This window comes from Nuphar pumila, chromosome 6 (genome assembly GCF_984573655.1).
Source record: "Nuphar pumila chromosome 6, dmNupPumi1.hap1.1, whole genome shotgun sequence".
Lineage (NCBI taxonomy): Eukaryota > Viridiplantae > Streptophyta > Magnoliopsida > Nymphaeales > Nymphaeaceae > Nuphar > Nuphar pumila.
The window spans coordinates 106,007,105-106,034,662 of NC_143254.1; the positions used below are offsets into that span (position 1 = coordinate 106,007,105).

General features: G+C 37.0%; 1 protein-coding gene across 3 annotated transcripts in view; it reads right to left on the minus strand.

Moving 5' to 3' along the window:
- The window catches only part of LOC149835555 (putative manganese-transporting ATPase PDR2), a 76,592-nt gene extending 54,322 nt beyond the window's left edge, over positions 1-22,270 (minus strand). The window contains exons 1-8 of one of the 3 annotated variants that reach the window (XM_090008583.1): positions 21,996-22,270; positions 21,831-21,889; positions 20,823-21,138; positions 19,900-19,992; positions 18,292-18,500; positions 1,518-1,590; positions 1,244-1,416; positions 972-1,143 (exon numbers count right to left, since the gene is read on the minus strand). In XM_090008583.1, coding sequence (XP_089864709.1) covers positions 972-1,143; positions 1,244-1,416; positions 1,518-1,590; positions 18,292-18,500; positions 19,900-19,992; positions 20,823-21,071 — 969 coding nt within the window. In that variant the 5' untranslated portion in view covers positions 21,072-21,138; positions 21,831-21,889; positions 21,996-22,270. The remainder of the gene's footprint in view (positions 1-971; positions 1,144-1,243; positions 1,417-1,517; positions 1,591-18,291; positions 18,501-19,899; positions 19,993-20,822; positions 21,139-21,830; positions 21,890-21,995) is intronic. The other 2 variants (XM_090008585.1, XM_090008584.1) reach the window with 2 other exon arrangements.
- Positions 22,271-27,558: the final 5,288 nt, after the last annotated feature.

Below are 27,558 nucleotides of genomic sequence, written 5' to 3' on the forward strand. Positions count from 1 at the left end.
ACAATTACGAAAACATGAACATCTGTGCCCAAGCTTACATATGCCCAGGCCAGCTTGGTGCAGCTAGGACAACATATGCACTAACATTTTATGCAACCCTACAAAAAACAACAGTGTCCTGATGGTACCGACAGTGACCCTATATAAGGTTGTAAGTTCAAATCTAACATCACGATGTATCTCTTTTGCTTTTTTCTTTTTAGATGGGTTTGGAGTGTAGCCGCGGACTAAGGAGTAGGACGCTGTTTTCATTTGAACAAGAGGCACTCGATTTAGCTTGGCATGAGCTAAACCAAGCAAAACTCAATCTCAATTTAGCCATGCTCTAGTTGAGCTCAAGCTTAGTAAGCAAACTGACCCAAACTCAAATGGCCCAGGCTCTGGCTCCAGCTTGTTTAGGTGATCAACTGGTTGGTATTTCTCTGTGTTGAAACCAATAAAACATATGAAGCAAAAGTCTCTCTCTCTCAAGTGTATAAGTAGCCCTATTCATTGGGACAGTTTCCAGCAAATAGAGATGCCAGACACTGAGGTGAGGTAGTCTGCACCATCTCCAAGGTTGTCATCTCTTCTATATATAGGCAGGCATATTCATTGCAACAGTTTCCAGTACATAGGGATGCCAGCAACCAAGGTAGCCAGCGCCATGTCCAAGGGTGTCACCCCTTATACCAGTATTCATCTTTGGCATGGATGGAAACCCGTGGTAGCATTTTGGTTCGAATATCCTTGGTATTACTAGTTGGCTCAATATTAAATCCAGTTTGACACAAAAAAATATCTGTCTGAACCAGCAGATTCTAGTGTCCTATTGGCCTAAAACTGGCAAGGAGGCCCCTACTGGTTGCTTTCCAATTCAACACTGGATGGCGCTGAAAATGCTTTCAGAAATATTTTACATGTCTGTGTGCACTACAAAGATCACAAATAACAACATTCAAAAATATATTCGTGTGGAAATAAATTGCTACCTTCCACTGAGGAGTAGACTCGCCTGTCAGAATTGCTTCATTTACTATTGCACTTCCTGCTACCAAAAGCATATCTGCAGGGACAGATCGATCATCTCCATTCTGACCAGAGGAGCGCCCAATAGAAACAACATCTCCAGGAAGAAGGTCCATTCCCGTAACCTTTACCCACCTATACAGTCAAAAAAAAATGAACAAAGAAGCCATCTGCACTGATAAGTTTATGATACTATTATACTAACAGATCTCAAGTAAAAGATTCCATAACATACTTCCCACAACGATGCACCATAATTGTCTGACCATCCACCCTTACACGCCTAAGCTCGGTCAATGTTTTTAACCGACTCTTCGCCATTGTTGATTCAAACAAAAATAGCATGAATAAGGTGAATAAACTGTAGTACCAATACTCATCCAGACACCAGAGACCGACACAAAAGACCTAAAACAAGAAACAACAAAAATGTCAATAAGTATAAACAATGATAAAAGACTAACTGAGAGCTGAATACAAAAGCTATTAAGAAGCTCTAAACTACTTGCCTGGAACACAAAGAAAGGTTCCATGCAATGCTCCTTCATCAGTTTTTTGAATGTTGGTTGTGGATATTCAAATCTACACAATCCAAGGACACCAGAAATTGGAGTATTCAGTTGATTGGATTTAAATTTGAACACAATAAAAACCACTAACCTAGTTTAACATTAACTAAATAACAAGAAAAAACTAAATTAATAGCAAAGATCAAGTGGAAAATGAACTAAGTTCAATAAATCAGTGCTGCATCTCTCCCTATGTCACACAGATACTCCAGTTTGAGCCCCGTATAATGTCCCCTTATATATTCGTCATATTGAAAACTTCATAAAAATAGTTGTATCCCTGTATTGGCAGCCGTATCAATGTGATATAAGTCTTTCCTTCCTGCAGTGCACATACTTTGCCTTTTTGTAACACACTATCCTTCTGATTCTCTGTCATTGCCTCTTCTCGTATTTCTTGAAAGAGGGATGTAAACATGAGCCTCCATGAATCTTTTCATGGTATCAGATATCAATCAAAGAATTGTGGTTCCAGATCTGAGGTAGAGGCAAACTGCTTATGCTTAAAATTTTCAAAAGCAAGTTTTGGAAAGCCAATGAAGTTAGAAAGCACAAAACTTTCAGATTGGATAGGATCTGGATCACTCAGACAATTGATGTTTGACCCAGACATGAGACTAGATGTGCCAGTACAAGCCTGAAATCAGAAACTTAAAAGTTCAAAGCAAACTTCCACGTATGCTGCTATTTTCAATTTATCTGTTCCTATAAAGTTTTTTTCCAAAAAGAATAAAACTCAAAATATTCGATAAAAATGAAATGACATGATATTTTCATTAAAAACAATTTTTCATATTTCAAGTAAAAATGTTCAAGTTCTTCCTAAGAAAGAACCATTTTCGAGCTCCAAGAAAGTACAAAGAAACATCCGCAATATTTGCAACTAAGTGCATCATCGCTTCTCCACACCAAATAACCACAAAAAAAACAAGAAACAAAAAATGAAACGTCAGCAATCTTTGCAACCAAGCACATATTCATGCATCTTATTCAATGATATAAAAGATACAGTTAAAACTTCAAAGATTTCAATCTTCCCAATAATATGAAGCAAATGCATGACTTTGATCATGCCTCTGTCCTATAGTTAGTCTAGCCTTGTAGAGTCTAGTATTCCGAATGCCTACTGTCCTATAGTTAGTCTAGTCTTGTAGAGTAGTATTCTGAATGCCTATGTAATAAAGTAGAGTCTATGTGCTACAAGGCACCTTGCACCCCAAAGTACCCTTGTCGATGCAGTGCAACATTGGTTTTGGATGCAACACAGCTGGGTGCGGGTCAACAAGTGTTGGTTTGTAAAATTGTCTATGAAGAGACAATACGCATACAAGCATAAATACTTTTAAAAAGGAAGTGCACGAAGGCACTTGAACACAATACGCGAAAAGCGTAAAAATAATAAACATGCAATAATGCATGTGTTTCATAAAAAAGAGGAAATGCTTGAGACTCTCAAGCTTAAGAATTTACAAGGGGGAACACCCCTATTTATACAAGAAATGGGAGGTGCAAGGGGGCTCCCCAAAGGAGTCGTTGGGGAGCTCCCAACGGTCACAATTGTGACCGTTGGGGGCTCCCCAACGACTCTATTGGGGAGACCCCCAAGGCACCTTTTTGAAATTACAAAAAAGAAAAAATTAAAAATAAAGAAATTAAAAAATAAAGAAAAAAGTTACAACATATTCCAATTGGAATATGCGCAAAACAGTAAAAGGACTAAAATACCCTTTTCGGGTAAAAAAGGGGAAAATGTATAAATATATATATACTTATATATAGAGATACGTATACATATAACATATGTATACGTATCTCTATGTATATAAGTATATATATTTATACTTACAATAAGGTTTTTGAGTATACATTTTAACACCCCCCCTCAAACTTACGGTGTGATAACCGCAAGTTTGTCAAGAAGGAAATGAAATCTAGGCGAACAAAGTGCTTTTGTGAAGAAGTCCGCAAGTTGATACTCAGACGTCACGTATGGTAGATCAATGACCTTCTTTAAGTATTCTTCCCTGACATAATGGCAGTCCATCTCTATATGCTTTGTTCGCTCGTGAAATGTGTGGTTCTTGGCAATGTAAATTGCACTTTTATTGTCACAGCAAAGCTTTGTTGGTTCTTTGACAACTACTCCCATATCTTCCAAAAGGCGTCTAATCCATACTATTTCCATGGTGGTAGATGCCATGGCTCTGTATTCGGCTTCAGTGGATGATAATGAGACCTTCTGTTGCTTTTTACATCGCCATGAGATCAAAGATTCTCCTAAGAAAATACAAAAGCCAGTGGTGGAGTGACGGTTACTAGGGTCACCTCCCCAATCTGAGTCAGTATAAGCAAGCAATTTTAATTCAGAAGAAGAGGATAGGAATACTCCCTTATTCACCGTTCCCTTCAAGTATCTGATAATGCGAAGCACAGCACTCATATGAACGGTTGTGGGAGCATGCTGGAACTGACTGGCGATGTGTATAGCATGTGACAAATCAGGTCGAGTAATGCTAAGATACATTAAAGAACCTACCAACTGCCTGTAGGGAGTAGGATCGGTTAGAGGAACACCATCGTCAATCTTCATTTTGGCTCCCACAACTTCAGGAGTTTCGCATACTTTGTCATCAGAGATTCCTGATCTGTCAATAATCTCACAAGCAAGTTTAGATTGAGATAGAAAATAACCACGTTGCGAATAAGCAACCTCAATTCCAAGAAAATATGTTAGAAAACCTAAGTCTGACATCTCAAATTTTGAAGTCAAGACGGACTTAATACCCTTGACTCCTTGAACATCATCACCTGTAATCAACATGTCATCAACATATAGTAACAATATTACAATCCCTGCTTTAGATTTCCTAGTAAATAAAGCAGTGTCAGTATAACATGAGGAGAAACCATTTTCTAACATTACACTGGTAAATCTGTCATACCAGGCTTTGGGGGCCTGTTTCAAACCATAAAGAGCCTTTCGAAGACAAAGAACTTTATCTTTAGGAATCGTCATGCCTGGTGGGGCTTCCATATACACTTCTTCGTTAAGTTCTCCATTTAAAAAAGCATTTTGCACATCCATTTGAAAAATATTCCAATTTTTAATAGATGCAATGGTAATGAGACATCTAACTGTAACCATTCGGGCTACAGGAGCAAAGGTTTCTTCATAATCAATTACATACTCTTGCACATACCCTTTTGCAACTAAGCGAGCTTTATACCTTTCCAGGGATCCGTCGCTTTTAGTTTTAACTTTAAAAACTCATCGGCAACCTATAGTTTTCTTTCCTATGGGTAGGGTTTGGAAATCCCAAGTTTCAGCACTTTTGAGAGCACTAAGTTCTTTTTGCATGGCTTCTTGCCATTCTATACATTTTTTAGCTTCTTCAAAATTTCTTGGCTCAAAATAAGAGTGAATGGCACTAAGACAAGCCCTATACCGGGGTGAAAAAGAATCAAAAGAGACAAAACGAGTTGGCGGTCTCATATTCCTCTCAGATCTCCTGTGATCGAGAGTAGGTACAAGCTCACTATATTGGTCAATGGCACTTCTAAAGGTGTCTTGGTTTCTACGGGAGTAGGTTATCGGATCACTTAAAAACCTGTTTTCTTGATCATTGAGAGGGTTATGTTCTTCGACATCACCATCAATTTCCTCATCGTGATTTGATGATACATCATCATCACTAGATATATCATCATTACTAGCCAATAAATCAAAAAGGAATGAGTAATCAAAATTTTCTTGTTGAGAAACATTTTTTTCAAATCCACTCTCATTTTCTAAGAACGTTACATTTCTAGAAACATATAACTTATCACCTCGAAGATCATAGCAACGAAATCCTTTTTGAGTTTCGGAATACCCAAGAAAGGCGCAGGGGATAGCTTTGGGAGAGAGCTTGTCATTTTTATCTGTAAGAATAAAACATTTACACCCAAAAACACGTAACCTATTATAATCAGGTTCAAGTTTATATAAGATCTCAAAAGGGGATATTTTTCCTAATATCCTAGATGGTAAGCGGTTTATCAGATAAACAGAAGCGAGGGCTGCTTCAGCCCAAAAGTTCTTAGGAATATTTTGAGAAATAAGCAGGGTCCTAGTGGTCTCAATGATATGCCTATGTTTTCTTTCGGCCAATCAATTCTGTTGAGGGGTTTTAGGACAAGACCTTTGATGAATAATTCTGTGATCCTCAAGATATGTTTTAAATTGGTTGGAGAGATATTCTCCTCCAGAGTCACTTCTAAAAATCTTTATATTACTATTGAATTGATTCTTGATCATTAAATGGAAGGTTTTAAAACATGTAAAAACTTCATGTTTGTACTTTAGGAAATAGATCCATGAATACCGGGAGAAATCATCCACAAAAATAACATAGTAAGAAAAACCTCCTTTTGAAACAACAGGTGCGGGTCCCCAAACATCGGAATGAACAATTTCGAAGGTCTTAGATGAGAACATAGTTCTTTGCTTAAACGGTAAACTTTGCATTTTTCCGAGAATACAATCATTACAGGAAAATGAACTTTTACATAAATCCTTCGCAAAATGTAAATAAGATAACTTGGTGGCATTAGAATGACCAAGTCTTTTGTGCCATATGTTTATATCTTTGTTCCGGGCAACATTACAAAATGATTTTGGAACTTGGAGAGATTCCATATAGTATAAGTCTCCTTTTCTAAAGCCTTCCCCAATCAATTTCCCGGACCGGCGATCCTGTATTAAACATGTCACATGAAAATTTAATATCGCATCCATGGTCCGAGAGTTGAGAAACAGAGAGAAGGTTTAAGTTAAGTTTAGGTATAAATCTAATTTTTGGAATGGAAAAACTTTGATTTTCAAAATTACCTATTCCTTTAATTTCAAGAGAGGTTCCATCCGCAGTGGAAACAAAGGATGAAGAAACATTTTTTGAAAAATCGGAAAGTGAAAACATGTTTGGGGACATATGAAAAGATGCACCTGAGTCCAAAAGCCAAGAGACTTTACCTGGAATGGAAGAGGTAGACACGGCGGCACCGGATGTAGCTCCCTTGAGAAGAGGTTGAAGGGCTTCCACTATTTGATTCAACGAGAGTGACCCACTTGATGATGCCTCTTCCTTTTGTGGTACACCGGTGGTGGCCATAGCGAGAAGCCTCTTCCATTTGGGACATACGGGCTTGATATGCCCCGGTTCCTTACAAAAGTGACAAATAGTCTTGCTATAGTCTCTTTTTCCTCTTTGTCCACCATCTCCTCCTTGATTTTGGAATTTGAAATGAGGAGGACGATAGGTCTTTACATTATTTATGGGTCTTGATACGGCATTGACCTCATTGTTTTCTTCATGATTACAAGGAACCACAAGAACATTTGATCCTTGTTTACATAAGCTCATACGAGTTTCCTCACCACTTAATTTGGTGAGAACATCTTCAAGAGATAGAGGAGTAAATGAGGAAAGAAGAGATGACCTTATTTGCTCAAATTCCGGTCTTAACCCATTCAAAAAATTGAAGAACCGATCTTCTTCAAGTTGCTTGTGGCGGAGTTCAATTGCCTCTCCACTCCATTTTGGTTCAAGCATGGAGAGCTCATCCCAAATGGAGGAGAGGTCGGCATAATATTCCCTAATGGACATTTCACCTTGAGTAAGGGAGAGGGCCTTCTTTTGAAGGTAATACTTATGGGATAGATCTCTTGATGTATACATTTTCTCGAGATAATGCCAAGCTTCGGATGCTTTCTTGAACTTGATAATGTTGGCATTAATCTTTGTTTCGACGGATGCGAAGAACCAAGAAAGAATCTTGAAGTTCTTCATTTCTCATTCGTCGTGCTTCTTGGAGTATTCTTCAAGAGCTTTGACCCTTTCCTCTCCCTCAAGAACCTTGATTTCATTTCCGTCCATCACGGTTATTTTGGGTTCCGGTTCCGGAATAGAGCCTTGCACATAACCCCATAATCCTTTACCTTTTATGTGAGCCTCCATGTTCCCGGCCCAAATATGGTAGTTGGACCCATTCAACTTGAAGCTAAGGGCGAAGTGAGACTCTTTTTCACCCATTAAGGAGTAAAGAAAAAGAGAAGGAGGCGTACCAACACAATGTTTCAACTTCTAGCTTGCACAAGCTCCTTCTAAAATATTTGAGAAGCAAGATCCACCACTTCAACTTCCAAGAATCCGAAGGCACGGTTTTCGAGGCACTCGAAAAAAGAAGAATCCCACGATCCTTAATCACCAACCGAGCTCTGATACCATGTAAAAATTGTCTATGAAGAGACAATACGCATACAAGCATAAATACTTTTAAAAAGGAAGTGCACGAAGGCACTTTCACAACACTTAACACAATACGCGAAAAGCGTAAAAATAATAAACATGCAATAATGCATGTGTTTCATAAAAAAGAGGAAATGCTTGAGACTCTCAAGCTTAAGAATTTACAAGGGGGAACACCCCTATTTATACAAGAAATGGGAGGTGCAAGGGGGCTCCCCAAAGGAGTCGTTGGGGAGCTCCCAACGGTCACAATTGTGACCGTTGGGGGCTCCCCAACGACTCTATTGGGGAGACCCCCAAGGCACCTTTTTGAAATTACAAAAAAGAAAAAATTAAAAATAAAGAAATTAAAAAATAAAGAAAAAAGTTACAACATATTCCAATTGGAATATGTGCAAAACAGTAAAAGGACTAAAATACCCTTTTCGGGTAAAAAAGGGGAAAATGTATAAATATATATACTTATATATAGAGATACGTATACATATAACATATGTATACGTATCTCTATGTATATAAGTATATATATTTATACTTACAATAAGGTTTTTGAGTATACATTTTAACATGGTTGTGCTGCACCATATCATTTAGGTCCAATTTTAGCCTTGGTCAACTTTGACCAAATCTAAAATTGTCCAGGTTAGAAAAAACTTAAAGCCTTATCTAATTGTATAACTGTAAACACATTCTATGCAAAACACACACATGCATATATATATATAGAGAGAGAGAGAGAAGGGGCACCATCCAAGCCAAGGACAGTCCAAACCATCTAGATCAATCAGGATTGTTCAATTGGATGGACTAAATTTATTTGGACCTCTCTCTCTCTCTCTCTCTCTCTCTCTCTCTCTCTCTCTCTGTGTGTGTGTGTGACAACTGACCCTCCCCACTTCACTCCCCACTCATTTCCTCCACCAGTTTTCCTGGCCTTCAACACACAATCACTGGCATATAAGCAACCAAACGGCCAACCAGAGAGCCTACTACTGACAACTAGGAGTTGGCAGAGGAAAGGGGTGGGGTGGGGTGGGCCAGAGAGAGACGGTTGTTTGGTACCCATCAAGAGTTGTTGGAGGGAGGTCGAGAAAGGAAGGGGTGGGGCATACGGCATAGCATGGGTATGGGGAAGGGAGGGGGCTGGAAGGGGACAGTGGTGGCCATAGTCAGGTCAGCCTATGGCCAGCCTAAAGGGAGGGGACAAAGGGCAATGGTCGTGCGCAGCACCAAAGCAAATGGGGTGGGTTGTTGGCAAAGAGAGTGAGAGAGAGATCTGAAAGGTTTGGGCCGTCCTTAGCTTGAATGGTCACCTCTCTCTCTCTCTCTCTCTCTCTCTCTCTCTCTCTCTCTCTCTCTCTCTCTCTCTATCTATATATATATATATATATTTGTCACAGGGATTCGGCCAACAGGTTGCCGCACCGGCATCGACGCGACGAGACTCGGGTGTAGGTGCGAATGTGGCACCCGGTGCGGTCAAGCCAACCCTGGGTGCGGTCAACGCACCTAGGGCAATAAATGTCCAAACCTGAACCCGAAAAAAATGATAAAAGGGGCTGAGTGGGGGATTAGAGAAAAAAAATTACCCCGATGCCTCCCCTTCTCTTCTCCTACTCCTCTTCTCCTTCGACACTCCTTCAACCCGAGGTATCCTCTCCTCCGACGACTGCAAGGTATTTCTCTCTCTCGATCTCTCCTTCAATTTCTTTCTCTGGGTTCTACGCAAGTCGGCAACCCAGACCTGCTAGGCAAGGTTCTGCGTTGTCGAACCTAGTCCTGCTAGGCTGGGTTCGGCTCCCAGCACCTTGGGTTGTTGAACCCAGCCTTGTTAGGTTGGGTTCGTCTCCCAGCACCCTAGGTTGTAGAACTCAGCCCTTCTGACATGAATTTTAATTTAATATAATATTTTTTTTGTTTTAAAAACGAAAATGACGGATAAAGAGAATGAACTTGCGTCATCTTTATCCCCACATGTAAGTTCTGCTACTAATGTTACTGGTAGTGGTAGTAAGACTGTTGGTTTGTGATTGAAGACTCTTTGAATCTTTACATGGTATTAGAGCTAGGCTCTTTTTTATTCTCATTCAAGTGTTTTTTATTGAAACATTGGTGAAGTGTTTCGTGAGAACGTGATTGTGCAAGTGCTTATGGATCGTGATTGTGCATCATTACAAGATTCAAGTGCTTGTGTGTTATTGGTGGAGTACTTGTGTCCTTTTTTCATTTCTCTCTTATCTTCTCTCTTCTTCTCTTTACCCCTCTCTACACATTCCTTATAAAATGGATGACAATGAAAATGTCACCATTAAACCAGAAACTCAATGATTTCAACTATATAACATGGGCTTCTATTATGAAGTACCTTATTTGGAAAAAAAGGGTTATGGGGACTAGTAGATGAGTCTGAGAACCCAAGCTAGTTGTCACCAAGGTAGAAGATGAAAAAGAGGTTTCACTAACCAAAAGTGACAAAACCAAAGTCAATACCAACTATCCATTCTCTTAAAGATATTGCACATGTGTGTAATGTGCAAGATAGAGTTTGGACTTTGACCCAAGGTGAAAAAAGTATTAGAAAATACTATAATGACTTGTCCAAACTTTGGGAAGAATTGACTCTTTTAGAGCCAAAATGGCATTGCACTGAAGAACTCCGCCAAAAACGAATAGATATAAAGCGCTTTTATCAATTTATCAACGATTTAAGACAGGAATTTGAAGCCACCAAGTCTATTCTTCTTCATAGACAAAAAGTTCCCTCTATTGAAGACACTATAGAGTTGAGCATGAAAGAAAATAAGTTGAAAAAGTATCTGGCAAGAAATGAAGATGACTCGATCTTGGCCATCTCTAGACCGGGAAATTATGTTAGTGCATATAAAGTACCTCACTATAAAAGACAAGGAAATGACTATGATAGAAAGAAAATCATTTGTTATTATTGTCATGAACCAGGATACACTAAGCCCTAATGTCTCAAACTAAAAGGGACATTTGAAAAGAAGGTTGCTTCGGTTGGCTTGCCACAAAAGTCAAAGGACATTCCTACATCCCAAGAATCATCTATTGGAAGCATGTCTCTAGCTCAACTAGTAGAAGCTCTTCAACCTCTTCTCAAGGAAGCATCCTCTTCAACAAGAACCGTTATTTCATCTTTTTTCAACCCCGATAAATTTTCTTGACTTCTCGAGCCTAGTGCATCATTTCACAAGACCACAAACCATGATATATTATCTTAATATTATAACTCAAGTGTGTCATGTTTTTACAATTGATGGCACATTTCTTCAAATTGAAGTAATAGGGAATTTTGTTTATTCTTCAAAATCAAAAAGGTTTTTTATTCCAAAGATTCGACACATTCCTAAATTAAATCTAAATCCTTTATCCGTCTTTTAAATATCTTATTATAATTATAATATTTATTTCTCTTCAAAAGAATGTGTGGTGCAGGATCATCAGTCAGGGAAGTTGATTAGATAAGGTCATAGAGAATGAGGGCTATATTATATGAAATTTTTTAGAGATAACCATTTTTTTTTTTTTTTTTTTTTTATAAACTCCGCCTGTGTAGTTATACACTGCCGGTCCCAAGCCCGGATAAAGGAGGAGGGTTGCGGTAGGCCTGTGACAGCCAGCATAAAAACTTTGTCATATCCTATGAAAATGAACCAATATGAGAATTTCGTTGGGGCGTTCCCTACTGAGCGACGCGCTGTACTCTCTAGGCCCGGAGGCAGTGATAAATGTGCAAGGGTTGCTAGGTCGTCGCCCAGAAGCGACGCGTCACACCGGCGCCCGGGTGTGGTGTCAAATAGGCAAGGGTTCCCTCACTTTGTTGGACGGGTGGGGGTAAAGAAGTTAGTCCAAGACCATAAAATTAGGTTAGCCACTTGGAACATAGGGTCTTTAACTGGTAAGTTGGTAGAGTTAGTAGATGTTATGTGTAGGAGAAAGATTGATATTTTATGTCTTCAAGAGACCAAATGGGTAGGTGAGAAAGCTAAAGTGATAGAACCTTGGGGATATAAGATTTGGTATACAGGAATAAATAGGAATAGGAATGGAGTAGGGATTGTTATGAGTCGTCAGTTTATAGATAATGTAGTTGAAGTCCGTAGGAAGGGTGATAGAATTTTACTTATTAAATTAGTATTAGGTACGGATATTATTAATATTATTAGTGTTTATGCACCTCAAGTAGGTTTAGATGATTCCATTAAGCATCAATTTTGGGAAGATTTAGATGGAGTAGTACAAGAGACATCTTTTGGAGAAAAGCTTTTCATCGACGGTGACCTTAATGGACATGTAGGCATTAGTAGGGATGGATTTGAGAATATCCATGGAGGCTATGGTATAGGAGAAAGAAATGAAAGTGGAGAAAGGATTTTAGATTTTTGTTTGTCCTATGATATGATCTTAGCAAACACTTGGTTTAGGAAGAGGGAGTCTCACCTAGTAACATTTAAAAGTGGGGTTAATACGAGTCAGATAGATTTTTTCCTACTTAGAAAGAGAGATAGGGGTTGTTGCATCGATTGTAAGGTTATACCAGGAGAAAGTGTAGCTACACAACATAGAGTCTTAATTTTAGATCTTAGAATTAGACAATGCCGCAAAAGGGATAGACATAGGATAGATCCTAGAATTAAGTGGTGGGCACTGAAAGGAGCTAAACAAGGAATGTTTGTAGAGCAGGTAGTTAAGGAAGTTGATTGGTGTCTCGAGGAGGATTCAGAATCAATGTGGAATAAGATAGCGGGTGGTATGAGAAAAGTAGCTAAGGAGGTATTGGGTGAGTCTAAAGGCGGTGCACCACTAGGTAAGGATACATCATGGTGGAACGAGGATGTCAAATTAGCTATTAAGGTTAAAAGAGAGTGTTATAGAAATCTAAGTAAGAGTCGTGATAATGAGAATTTGGAGAAGTATGTGATAGCAAAGAAGGAAGCTAAAAAAGTTGTTCGAAACGCGAGGGCTAAGGTATATAAGGAGGTTTATGACAAGTTGGATACCAAAGAAGGCGAGAAGGATATTTATAGGCTTGCAAAGATGAGAGATAGGAAATCGAAGGATTTGGGTATGGTTAGATGTATCAAAGATGAAACGCAAAGGGTTTTAGTCAAATATGAGGAGATTAAGGAGAGATGGAAAGATTATTTTGATAAGCTATTTAATGATAGTCATGCTCAAGATCTTGGAGACTTCTCCATTCCTTTTCATGAGATAAATCGTGACTTCATGCGCAAGATTCAAAAGAAAGAAATTGCAGAGGCTTTGAAGAAAATGAAATCAAGAAGGGCAGTTGGCCCAGATGGTATACCTATCGAGGCTTGGAAATGCTTGGGAGAGAAAGGTTTAGAATGGTTGACAAATCTTTTTAACTTGATTTGGCGAACAAATAAGATGCCTAATGAGTGGAGGAAGAGTACTTTGGTGCCTTTATATAAGAATAAGGGTGATATACAAGATTGCACAAACTATCGTGGTATAAAACTCATGAGTCATACTATGAAACTTTGGGAGAGGGTGATTGAGTCTAGGTTGAGGAAGGTTGTCATGATATCGGAGAATCAATTTGGTTTTATGCCTGGAAGATCAACTATGGAAGCTATACATCTTCTTAGACAACTTATTGAAAGATATAGAGAGAGGAACAAAGATTTGCATATGGTTTTTATTGATTTAGAGAAGGCATACGATAGAGTACCTAGGGACGTTCTCTGGTGGACAATGATGAAGAAAGGTGTTTCTCTCAAGTACATTAGTATAATTAAAGATATGTATGAAGGAGTAGTAACCAATGTCCGCACTTGTGGAGGGGTGACAACCAATTTCCCGATAACGGTTGGGTTACATCAAGGATCTGCTTTAAGCCCTTTCCTATTTGCGATAGTGATGGATGAGCTTACGAGATCAATTCAAGAAAATGTACCGTGGTGTATGTTGTTTGCTGATGATATTGTTTTGATTGATGAGTCTAGAGCTGGGGTTAATGCTAAGTTAGAATTATGGAGACAGACATTGGAAGCTAGAGGTTTTAAGTTGAGTAAGAGTAAGACTGAATATATGGAATGTCGGTTTAGTAAGCAACGAAGTAGTGATGGGAGTGTAGTGAAGCTTGGTGAGCAAGATATACCGGTGAATGATTATTTCAAATATTTGGGATCCATCATTCAAAAGTATGGAGAAATTGATGGAGATGTAAATCATAGGATAAAGGTTGGGTGGATGAAATGGAAAAGTGCTACTGGAGTGCTGTGCGATCGTAGAATGCCATTGCGGTTGAAGGGAAAGTTTTATAGGACGACTATTAGACCCGCTTTACTATATGGTACGGAATGTTGGGCTGCCAAGAGACATCATATTCAAAAAATGAGTGTAGCTGAGATGCGGATGCTTAGATGGATGTGTGGAAATACAATAAAAGATAAGATTCGGAACGAAGAGATACGTAAGAAGGTAGGTGTTGCACCCATTGAAAATAAGATGCGAGAGAATCGTTTACGGTGGTTTGGACATATTCGGCGAAGGCCTAATGATGCTCCAGTTAGAAGGTTGGAGAAATGGGAAAATATATTAGTTAAAAGAGGTCGGGGTAGGCCTAGGAAGACTTGGATGGAGATGATAGGAAAGGATATGAATGCTTTGAACCTCACCGAGGACATGGCGTTGGATAGAAATGATTGGAGGAAAAGGATTCATGTGGAAGACCCAAAATGAATTTCTTTTTTGGTTCATATCGCTGACCCCAATTGTTTTGGGATGAAGGCGTAGTTGTTGTTGTTGTTTGTTGTAACCATTTTTTTTATAATGTCCAAAAATTAAATTTAAATGTATAGCATAAAATATTAGGACATCCAAATGTATCAAAAATTCAATATTTTTTAAAATTGAAAAAACTTAGTAATCTTAATGATTTCTCTTGTGAACACTATGTTCTTAAAAAAATGAACCACTTGAATCATGTTTAGGGTCCAACACCCGTATTATCTAAAGGTGGATATGCATATTATGTCATATTTGTGGATGACTTCACTAGACACACTTTGATATACTTCATTAAGCATAAATCTAAAGACTTTTTTCACTTTCAAAACTTTCATAAGTTAGTTAAAATTAAGTTTGAAAATGAAATTTCTATACTTCGTACTTCTTTAGGGAGAGAAATCAAAGATTTTGTCCTCACACCATAACAAAATGGTTTACCCGAAAGAAAACATAGGCACATCATTGAAACTTCAAGAACCTTGCTTGTTGCTAGCCATGTGCCTAAGATTTTTTGGAAGCGGTCTTAACAGTTGTTTTATCTTATAAACAGAATGTCTTCATCCTCGTTGCAAAATATTTCACCTATTGAAAAATTTTTTAAACTCTCTCCTGACTATGCTAGATTATGAATCTTTGGTTGCAAATGTTTTGTATTAACTAACAAAAATGACAAGTTTTCTCCTAGAGCTATTCCTTGTGCCTTTCTTGGTTATTCCAACAACCAAAAAAGATATTGATGTTATGATCTTAAGACTGGAAAAATTATATATTTCTAAAAAAGTAACCTTTTTGAAAAAAGAAATTTTTTTTTAAGATCAGGCTAAGGAAGTAACTGAGTACTCATTTTTACTTGATCATGGTTTCAACCAAGATAGTGATGATTGTGATTGTGATTATGATTTTGAAAATGTCATTGAATCAAGAGATAGGCAGTCTCTTGATGAAGCTACTCAGGATGATCAAACTTGTTTACAATACTCTAAATGAGGATGTCCAAAATCTCCATGTGCACTTGAAAAATTCTCTAATTTAGATAAAGACGAGCAAACTAGGAAATCCTCTAGATCTTCAAAGCCTCCATCAAAATTTGTTTCATATGATTATTTTTCACCTAAATATCAAGCATGCATAGCCTTAATTTCTTCATATGTTGAACTGTCATCTTATGATCAAGCCAAAGAATACTCTAGATGGCTTGAAGCAATGAAGATAGAACTAGATGCATTAGAAAAGGCTCAAACTTGGTCTAATCAAAACCTTTCGTAGGGAAAGAAACCTATAGGTTGTAAGTGGGTACATAAGATAAAAACCAAAAGTAATGCAACTCTTAAGAGATACAAAGCTAGGCTAGTATCCAAAGGATATGCACAAGAATATGGCATAGATTATGAAGAAACATTTGCACCTATTGCCCCTATAACTATGATTAGAAGTTAAAACCAAGGTTGCCAAACTAGGAAGCGGAAAATGAAAACGATACGGGCAGCGGAAGCAAGAAGCGAAGCATTTTAAAATTTATAGGAAGCGGAAAGCGAAGTATCAATTTAAAAGAAAAATATTAAACAAAATGAAGCAATATGGTAATTGAATAGGAATCGAACAAGAAATAAATAAAAACTAAAATAAAATTGATCATTTTTATATTTCGTGATTTTTCAGTAAAAGAGTTAATTTTTTGTTAAAATCAAACAATCATGGTTGCTAATTTAAAGAAAGTACATGAAAACGTGAGTGAAAACGTGAGAGAAAATACATGAAAAGAAATGTGAGAAAAGCATATAGGAAGCATAGAAGAAGCATGGGGGAATCGAGATCCCCATGAAGTTTCGGAAGCGAGTATCGTGCTTCCGAAGCAAGTTTTCGGGAAGCGAGCTTCCCACCTACCTAAGAAGCTTTCGGTAACTCTGGTTAAACCCTTATTGCAGTTGCTTCAATTAGAAATTGGTCAATGTATCAAATGGATGTTAAGAATTCTTTTTTTAAATGGCAAACTTATAAAAGAAGTATGCATGAAGGCGCCCTCAGGTATGGGTATACCTCAAGGGAAGGCTCTTCGCTTGCATAAGGCATTGTATGGTTTGAAATAAGCTCTCAAAGATTGGTATGATAGATTTAGCAATGTTATGTTTAATATTAGATTTAGATCTTATGTAACGGGCACTGCTTTATTTCTTAAGAATTCTGATACAGGTATTGTCATTCTACTATATGTTGATGATATGATAATCACTAGAGGAGACACGCAAGGAGTTCAACACATTAAAAATATTCTTAAAAATAGTTTTGAAATAACTGATTTGGGTTTTCTAGGATATTTTCTAGGAATAAAAGTTGCTTATTCTTAGGTGAATCATTGATCTCATGAAAGTGCAAAAAAAAAAAAAAAGTTTTTCCTTCCTCAACTGAAGCCAGTATTGGATCATGGTTACTACCACAATAGAGATGGTGTGGCTGAGAAGATTGTCAGTTGATATGGAAATCAAGACTTTAGGAGCTTCAAAGATGTGTTGTGACAAGAGTATTATCTACATTGTCAGCAACAATATGTTTCTCTAAAGGATGAAGCACATTGAGATGGACTACCATTATGTTCGAGAGGAATATCTTCAAAGAACCATTGATTTGCCCTATGTCACATCGGAGTATCAATTGGACTTTTTTACCAAACCTCTATCCGCTCCTAGGTTTCACTTCCTTTTAGGCAAACTTTCAGTTATCCTATCATAAGTTTGAGGAGTGTTAAATTGTACACACACATATATGGTAAAGTATATATGTATATGTACATATATATATGTATATATATATATACTTTTATAAACATACTATATGTATATTTCTGTTGAAATATATTTATACATATATATATATATATATATTTCATGTATAAATATGTATAATTGAGAACAAGGGACAAGTCAAACTCATTTGACCTTGACCCCAATGGCTAGAATTCTAGTCGTTGAGTAGGAGTTATGCTCTCTCTCTCTTTTCCCTATTCTATATAAATAGGGGTGTTCTCCCTTGTAAAGTATGCTTGTGCACACTCATTTCATTGAATAAAATATATTTTTTATATTGTGTGTCTTATCGTGTGTATCTCCTTTGTGGGATTTGTGAGTGTGTTCTTTAGAATACTTTTGTGGTTCCCTTTGAGGGATTTGTGAGTGTTCCTTAAAGAACACTTTTGCTGTTATCCACTCAAATTGAAGATTGGTGGACTCTTTCCGTGATTGAAGGCTCTTTAAATCTTTACAACTATGTGTTTTGAGCCCAGATACATGCCATTGTACAATCTCGAGTATTCAGTAGGACTACACAGGCATTATTTGGTTTTCAATTATTCATAGATGTAAATAGTAAATACCATGATATTCCACTAAGCAGCAATAAGGAAGTGTTATACACCAGAATTAATTGAGAAAGCTCCACTGCTAGGAACTCTTGAACTTAAAACCATGCTTGCCATTAAAAAGGAAGAATAAAATGTATATCAAACATTATCTGAATCATGGCAAACATGGGATGATGAACGTTGAACACTCTGCAGTCTACAAATAATTAGCAGCAAGGCACTGGACATGCACGGTGCCCACACACAAATACATAACCATAAGAAAGAGAACAGCACGTCAAAAGTAACAGCTTACGCATTCCGCCCCCACTTCTCGGTGGCAGCAGCAACTTTTGCTTCTGAGCCATGGCCAGTGCTGCTACGATAAAAACCAAATGCTTCTTTCGATGGATAAGGAAGCTTGCAAAATGTCTGTAGCTCATCTGAAAAAAAGAACCTTTGCTTTCTAAAATCAAAGTATATTTCCTCTGAATTAACAGTCTGGGATGGTGAAGACCCTGCCATCTGCTTATTTGTGAACCCATTAAACCAGGAAAAGATAAAACTAATCTAAAATCAATATTAGGAACAGCATAATTGAAGGCCCCAACAAATAAATAGCAAGAAATATTTAACCATATTATAACAAATGATTATAAAGCAAAAACTGCAGGCTGAGTTGAACTGCTCAGAATTAAAAACATTTTCCAGAGAATAGAATAAAGAATGAAATGTCAGTAAAACAAAATTGAACTAAACACCATGGGAAAAAATTGCAGATGCTAGACTAGAAAATAAACAGAAGCACAAAAAGAAAAAACAGCCTTCTCCAAAAACAGCATGATACACGCACCAGATACAAGCATAGCAGAAAATTGCATGTTTATGCATGCCAAAGCTCAATCATTTGTGAGCATTTTCACCCAGAACAACACTTCTTTTTTCACCAATAAATCACGAGGCAAATAAAATGGCAAAGACCATAATAAACAATAGAAAGCCTTGAGGCTGAAAACTATCAGTTATGCCTATGCATTGGCACAGCGGATCGCAGTCTTTACATTAATACACATAGCTCTAAAGTGAAAGGGAACTTGCATCTTTGCAAGTTAAAACCCATACACATACATTCAGGAACAAGATAAAGCCCATGTAAAAATGACCAAATTACCATTGACTATAAAAATCAAGAAAACAATTTCCAAACAAAAATCTAGTTTCAGATGTTTTACTGGTAGAAACCCTAGAGACAGAAAGTCACCACTTATGCCTAACCATCTGTGCACCGGATCGAAGTCTTTATATTAAATTATTAATACATATGCCTTCATAGAATGGGAACTTACTTCCTGATTGCCTAAAGTAGATAAAGTTATATACATTTCAACTAAGGGATTTGGTCCGTGAACCATTATTTCTGATGATTTAAGTTGGGTGTCCAACCTCCTCGCCTTGCCTGTGTGCTTATTTTCATCTTCAGGCTTGATGAGATATGTCTGCCTCACTTATGGTCTACAGAAATCAAAATTGAGAATGAATCTTTATAAATAAAATTCATGTTTAGGTAACCATAGAAGACAATGTTATTTATTACTTAATCCATGTTTAGGAGTCATATCAACCATTTTCGAACTGGACATATGTTATATGATCTCTCACAACAGAAAAAAATTTGAGAGGCTGAATCTTTAATAATCCAATTATCACTATTGAGACTTTTTTTCTTGGATAGGATAAGTGAAATAAAACTAGCTAAGAGTGTTACAAACTGACGATTGAGAATTCAATCATTCAAACAGAATCACATACAAAACCTATGAGACAGTCGAAGAAAATAAAGAACATGGTCTATCCAGGCATTCTTATACAGCTATTACAAAGATAAAAAATAAAAACACCAAGAAAAGGGATGGATGGGACCTACAATTTTACGATGATAAAGTGGCACAATTTCTTTTGAGCCAGAAAATTTTGAAGGAGTAACTTTGCAAGCATCCGCATCATGAATACCATTAGCCTGCACAAAAGATCATAGCCTATGAAAAAAGTAAAGAAAAATAAAGAAAACAACAAGTTATACATGACCATGAAAGAATAACATTCTGATAACCAACAAAAAAATAGGATAGCCATGGTAGAGGATAACCCCATGGAATTTGAACCTGAGATCCCCAAGATCAGATAGTGCAACCCAACCACTCAGCTATCTCATTCAACCCCTCCAACAAAAAAAAAGATGGAAGTAGCAATGAATTGGAGAATGTCTATTCCATGCTTTGATTGCCCATTGAACCTTATGCTCGATCCCCTCTTCAAAAATGACTGCTCAAACTTTAACAGCCATGTAAAATAAACCTTAACTATTAACAACAAGCACCACACCAAAGCAAATGGTGAAATGTGTCGACTTCTAATCATGAATTCTTGGAGCAGCTCAAAAAGGAAGGATCAACAAACTTCCTGTTTGATGATCTTGAAACCACCTTTACATGACAAAGGACCTTTGTGACGGACAAAGCTTAGGTAAAGCACAAAACCATAGCCCACTGGATTCTATAAAATGACATCCTAGAGTTGCTCATAGAATTACCAACCTGACAACAACACATCATTAACAAATGCTAAAGCAAATCAAAAGATAAAATTCTTATCTAAAACAATATTATTTAAATGTGAAAGGTGATACATGAGATGCTGCAAAATATACAAGTGATGATCAACAGAATGAAGGCATGACATTCAGATCAACCAATTGAGATTCCACAACCAATTTAGGAACACATGTCCTATTTTATACACAATGATGTGGTTCTTAATCGGAAACTTAGATGGCATTGATTATTGTACCTTACTAGACTGAACGAAGCACCGGAAGTCAACTGACCAAGCAGTGAACAAAAACACCAGAATATGAAAAATGGCTATCCCACCAAGAACTATAGCTGCATCGGTAAGGTCGAGGCCAGGCAAGACTGTAAAAACCCAAAGAGAATATAGAACAGCGAATGGCCACACATCCAAGCGCCAACCCCAGTGCCTCCACTTCAACAAGTCCACTCTCTCCACCACTTTACCATCAACCTGGAACCTCGACATATTTTGCCTCAAATGAATTCTTTCAAAAAAACCCTTTTCTATAACTTTATGATAACAATGCTGAAATCTGAAAACATCAGCAAAAACACTCGGATCATTCGATGGTCCACTAAAAGAAAATCTGCAAAGAATACTTTCTTCTTTCTTAAACGTAACCAGAAAATGTAATTCAAAGTTCATACAATGAAAGAAATGAACTCCAAAACCGGCCAAGTTCGTGTGTAGATAAACTTCTAAATTCAAAATGGTATACAGACAATAGATGCATATTAGCGCAGGGGTGTAGTTTCAACGTCCATAATTTGTAACTAATTACTAAAAATTTAAGAGGAATTTGAATGAAAGGAAACAGATTTGATCATGAAAGAGAATTGCAATACAATTTCTATGAGATTGCTTAGACTTTTTGCCAAATCAATTTGAAAATATCAATTTTCATTCGTGTTTCGCTTAATCAATCCAGTAAGGAATACGTGGAGAAAAAGTTTTAGGATGAGAAGCTGGTAAGGAAGCACGTGATTTCACCAACTTATTGCTAAACTACAACATAAGGCACTAAAATAAACCACTTGTAAAGAAAAAAAAAACATCGATTCAGGCGGAATAGTCACAACAGCCCCTGAACTGCACTGAACTGCACTAACTACGTGTTAAACAGATCGGAAATCTATCGGTAGAACAATTTTAAGAATCAGATAAATGGAAATGAAAATTTGCAAAGGTTGCGGTAGTGATCTGATCGAGGCTACAAAATTTTACCTCAATTTAATCAAAATCTTCCACTGCAGCAAACGGAACTAAACGGATCGCCAGAAAAACTATAAAAATCAATAGTTTTGACCGATCAGTTGGATTACAGTCCAAAAAATCGAAACAAAACAAGGAAAATTTGCGGGAAAAAAGAAGTTCCGGAAGAACACTTACTTATCCTCGCGCCGTCGGTTTCCGCCGCATGCACGACTAATCCTCGCCTATTAAGCTGAATCATACATCAAAAACTCTAGAAATAACAGAGAGGTAAGGATCGAAGATTGAGGAAACCGCTCGCCGGTGTCCGTTTCTAGGGTTTCGCCCGGAAGAAGAGCGGTCGAAGACGATGAGGCAGCCGATCGGAAGGGCAAAATTGGAATTTACACTGTGTGCTTCCCTTCCTAGCGACGGGAAGCAAGGCGGGATTTCCCCTTCACCTTCCCCTTTAAGGGGAAATCCCAAAGGATTTCTTAAGAGGACAAATCACGAAGAATCTCCCTATCTTTCGAGAAAAAGACCAAGAGGGCCACTACTTCTTGGCTTTGTCAACCGCCAACACGGGAATGTAATTTATAGGGATGTTAGTGAACCGGGGGAAAATGACGGTCCACCCGCTTCGCCTGTTTGAACAAGGGATGGAAGCATAGTGACAAACGTTTTTATCGGCAATTTCTCGTTTTTCAAAAACTCGCGAGAAATTGAAAAAAATCCATAAATCTAGCATTTTTTTCAGCAAAATCTTGGAAATAAAAAATTTAATTAAAAAATATAAGAAATATTTTTTATAATAAAACATTAATACAAATTATTTACAAATAATAAAAAAAAACATGAATTTTTTTGCGATAAATAGCCGTTTAAAACGTACATATCGCGTTTAAATCACGGTATTTATGTTTTTTTATAAATCTCACGATATTTTGTAAATCTCGTAAGAAATTGCCGTTTCAAACTTTCAGGCAATTTCTCATATATTATCGCGAGATTTTCATAAATCTCATGATATTTGTCACACTGAATGGAAGACATGAAACGGGGTCCGAGGATGGAAGTTAAAATCAAAACTGGTGCGGGGAAGCCTCTGTCTCAACTTGACCCGTTTGATTTTTATTAAAAATTTACTGTTATACTTTTATATATATTATAAAATATATATATTCTTAATCTTAACATAAAACATTTTCTCTCAAATCTCTCCTCTCATTTCTCTCTACTTTTTTTTTTTTTTAAGGACGGAAGGTGGCAACGGCAAAAGGTAGCAACAACAAAAGGATAGAGGGAAAACAGGGCCCCACCCCCTGAAAACAGGGCCCCGCCCTGTTTGAAGTGAGGATGGAGGTTAAAATCAAAACCTGTGCAAGAATGAGGAGCAAAATTTTGAGATGGGAAGAGGGTGAATACCTTGTCCCCCCCGCCTGATACACTGCCATCCCAAGATGTAAATGGGTTAGTTCAGTCCAACTTGGGTTGGCTCTGATGTTGAACTAACCAACACTGCCTGATTCAGACTCGTATCCAGAAACAGATACGGAAGGGGAGAGCCCCTATCTCTGTATCAGATCCAGAACCCGTTGGTCTTCAACTCATACCCATACCACAAATCTTGGCGTTGAGATTTTCTGGGCAAGGGAAAATCTGGAGATAAATTAAAAAGGTTTTGTTTATTGGAAAAATCTAGATAAAATCTCTCCATTTGTGAAAACTAAAAACAAAACATATACAAATATGTAAAGTTAAAAAGGTGATAATATATTTTGTTAAGTTAATGATATTTAGAATATTGGTGATATTTTAAAAAATAACTTGTGAATTTTTATTGCTTGTTAAACATATTATAAAAATTCACAATATTTTCAAAATATCAAATGTGGGCTTAACTTGGGCAAAAAGGTCCTTCCGTTAGTTTTAAATCCGAATACACCCATTGGCCAATCAGCTGGAGCTCGCGTCTAATACAAAGTTCACGACCCACCCGTTTGACCCATGGGCTTGATTAAAGCCAATCCAAACCGCAACACACCTTGTCTTATGTTCACCATATTCAACATTCATTCCCCTGAATGCATAGATTTTTTTTAGTAAAACTTTAAAAAATGCAAAAAAAATAAATAAGAAAATGATTGTACTATTTTTTAAATTTAGCCTATTCTCGCAAATACCTACTAATTTGCTAAAATTCTCTGCCTATCAAAAAGTGCAGGTTTTTAGACTTTTGTGAATTATTTTACCTTTTGCAAGTGTTTCATGTGAACCTCCAACATTCGCACTAATGTATCATGAATCTCTCACAAACCCTAAAATATATAGCTGATTTTGTTGGTGATTTATGCATAAACAAACACAGAAAGCATGCATGTAGTCACTATAGAGTGCGTATGCAGGGTATTCGGCGTTCTCCTCAGTCGGTCGACCCCCACGATGAGCCCAGGCCCAAGGTCGACGATGAGCAAGACCTTGTACCACATAAACCTTATGTGGTATATGGGGTACGCTAATATTCTATGAATTTATGTAGTCTACTCTCTTAAATAACGGGAGGAAGAAACAATTACACATTCACATAACTCCCACCCACTATCACCTCATTATGTGGCTCACTAATGGTGTCAAACTGGGTCAGTCAATGGGTTGGACCCAAATTCGTTATGTCCAACATTCTCCCACTTAACCCATTGACATCAAAAGTGCATTAAATCGAGGTTTATATTGTTATCTCGATTTAATTCTTCATGTGGGTTCACATGCTACCCTTTATCACAATAATGAATCATATGAGTCATAGTGATGAACACTCATTTATGAAATTGCATGTTTCCGTGTACTACACTATAATTCGCCTTCAATGCTTTAGCATGTTGAAATTATCCTTATGAATATGTTGGTCTCTTATCTATTCTATTGGTCTTTTAAATATTGTTATTATGCTATTCTCTCTAACCCATATGAGAGATACTTTATGCAAAATCAACAATTTATAAAGTCATAGAAAATCAAATTCATATACACAAATGTGATCACATAATGTATTGTCATACATCATAAAGAATAAAAAATATTCATCCCCTTTACATGTTGAGAATACAATCTCGGTGCTAGCCCTTTAGTAAGGGGATCCACAATTATTTTTTTCACTCCAATTGTATCAATACATACTATATGATTCTCAGTCCTTCCTTTAACAACAAAGTATTTTAACTCCATATATTGATATGAGATTGAGCACTTATTGTTATTTGAAAAGGACACGGTTGCTTCATATTAACAAAAAGATCTTTAGTGATCTCTCAATAGAGCCCACAATACCAAGACCTATAATGAAGATTCTTATCTAGATGGCATGTGATGAAGTCTCGTATAGAGCAATAAATTTTGCCTCCATGGTATAAGCAACAGTGATAGACTGTTTTCCACTTCTTCATAAGACAACATCACTCGCTAGTAGAAAAATGCGTCCAATAGTGAATTTTCTACTATCAATACACCCTCCTAAGTATGCGTCAAAGTATCCAACGACCTCTAGGTGGTCAGCTTTCTTGTAAGTCAATATATAATATTTTGTTTCTTATAAATAGCACATGACCTTATTTGTTGCCTTCCAGTGCGCAATGCTTGGATTTGACTGATATCTACCAAGCATCCCCACAACAAATGTTATATCAGGTCAAGTGCAGGTCTGCGCGTACTACAAACTCCCAACTGCCGAAGCATATAGAACAACATTCATCTAAGCCTTCACAATATCATCCTGAGGACAGTCCTTTAAGCTCAATTTATTATCTTTCACTATAGGTGCCAAACAAGGAGAACAATTCTCCATCCCATATATTTTAAGAACCTTAAGGATATAGGATTTCTGAGAGAGGCCAAAGACACCCTTAGTTCTATCACGTCGGATTTTGATTTCAAGGATATATGTGGCCTCACCCATATCCTTCATATCAAAATGAGAGGAAAGAAAATCTTTTGTTTCATGTAATAGACTCAAATCATTAATTGCAAGAAGAATACTGTCAACATATAAAACCAAAATTATGAACTTACTCCCACTAGCGTTTATGTAAATGCACTCATCACCAATGTTTTCAGTGAATCCAAAGTTCATAATTACTTGATTGAACTTTTTATACCACTGACGGGAGACCTTTTTAAGCCTATAAATTGACTTTTTCAACTTACAAACTAAATTATTCAAGTCATCTATAGTGAAACCAGGAGGTTGTTGCATGCATACCTCCCCATCTAGATCCCCATTCAGGAAGGCAATTTTTATATCTATCGGATGTAGCTCTAAATTAAAATGAGCTACGAGGGTCATGATTATCCTCAACAATTCCTTAGTTAAGATAGAAGAAAAGGTCTCATTATAATCAATGTCATCTATTTGTGTGAAACCTTTTTCAACAAGCCTAGCCATGTACCTCTCCACATGACCTTTAGAGTAAGTTTTGGTCTTATAGACTCATTTACAACCAACAGGTCTAACTCCATCAGGTTGAAGCACAAGATCTCACACTTTGTTTTTTGCCATACAGTCAAGCCCTTCTTTCATGGCATTGATCTAATGTGTTGATCTTTCACTTTTAATGGCTTCTGCAAATGTGAAAGGGTCTTCATCAATGTCTATGAAATCATTAGACTCTTGTAAATACACCACATAGTCATGATGGATAGTAGATTTCATGATTCTCGTGGACCTCCATACAACTACTACAGGTGGTTCAAAACGAGTTTGTGTATCTTGTTGTTATTGTATATCCTCACCAACAACCAGATCTAGTTGGGATTGATGTTCATTGACCGAACTTTCTCTTACATTATTCAAAGGGATGATGATAGGAAAAAATCAGGTATTTATCCTTAGCAAGTGTGAAACCTGAATCTTGTATTTCCTTAAAATTAATATTTTGAAACACATCTATATCAATAGAACCATTTTCAAGAAATCATGCTTTATCTGTTTCAACCATCTGTGGCGTATGAGATGAACAATAAAGCTTAAAACATTTGATCTTTCTAGATAACCAATGAAAAAATCATGTCATTATAGGATCAAAAGCTTTTATATGTGAGTTATACAATTTAGCTTCTGTCAGACATCTTCATATGCGCATATATGACAAAGAAGATTTTCTACCTGTCCATAACTCGTAAGAAATCTTCTGGACAACTTTCGTAGGAACCTTATTTAAAATAATATTGTTGTCCTGAGAGCTTCACCCCACAAGGTCAAATAAAGGTCTGAGTGATTTAACATCGCTCAAACCATTTCTTTAAGCGTACGGTTTCTTCTTTCAGCTACATCATTCTGGTAAACACAATTAGGCATGATATACTGAGGTACAATGCATTTCTCTTTTAGAAACCACGCTAATGGTCATTTCTTTTAACCTATCTCAGTGAAACGACCATAATATTTGTCACCTCCATCAAACCTGACAATCTTAATAACTTTATCGGTTTGTTTATCTATTTCTTTCTTGAAGTTCTTAAAAACTTGAAAGACTTCGGATTTTTTAAATAATAATTAGAGATACATATGCCATGAGTAATCGTCTATAAAGGTTTCACCCGTATAACACGGTGAAAAAGAGCCACAAACATTCGTATGAACTATCTCTAACTTTTTATTGTTATGTTTGGTATCTTTCTTATACGTGTTAGACTGCTTAGCCTTTATGGAGTCAACACATAACTCTATATTCGTGAAATCAAGGGATCCAAGGATTCCCTCTTTCAT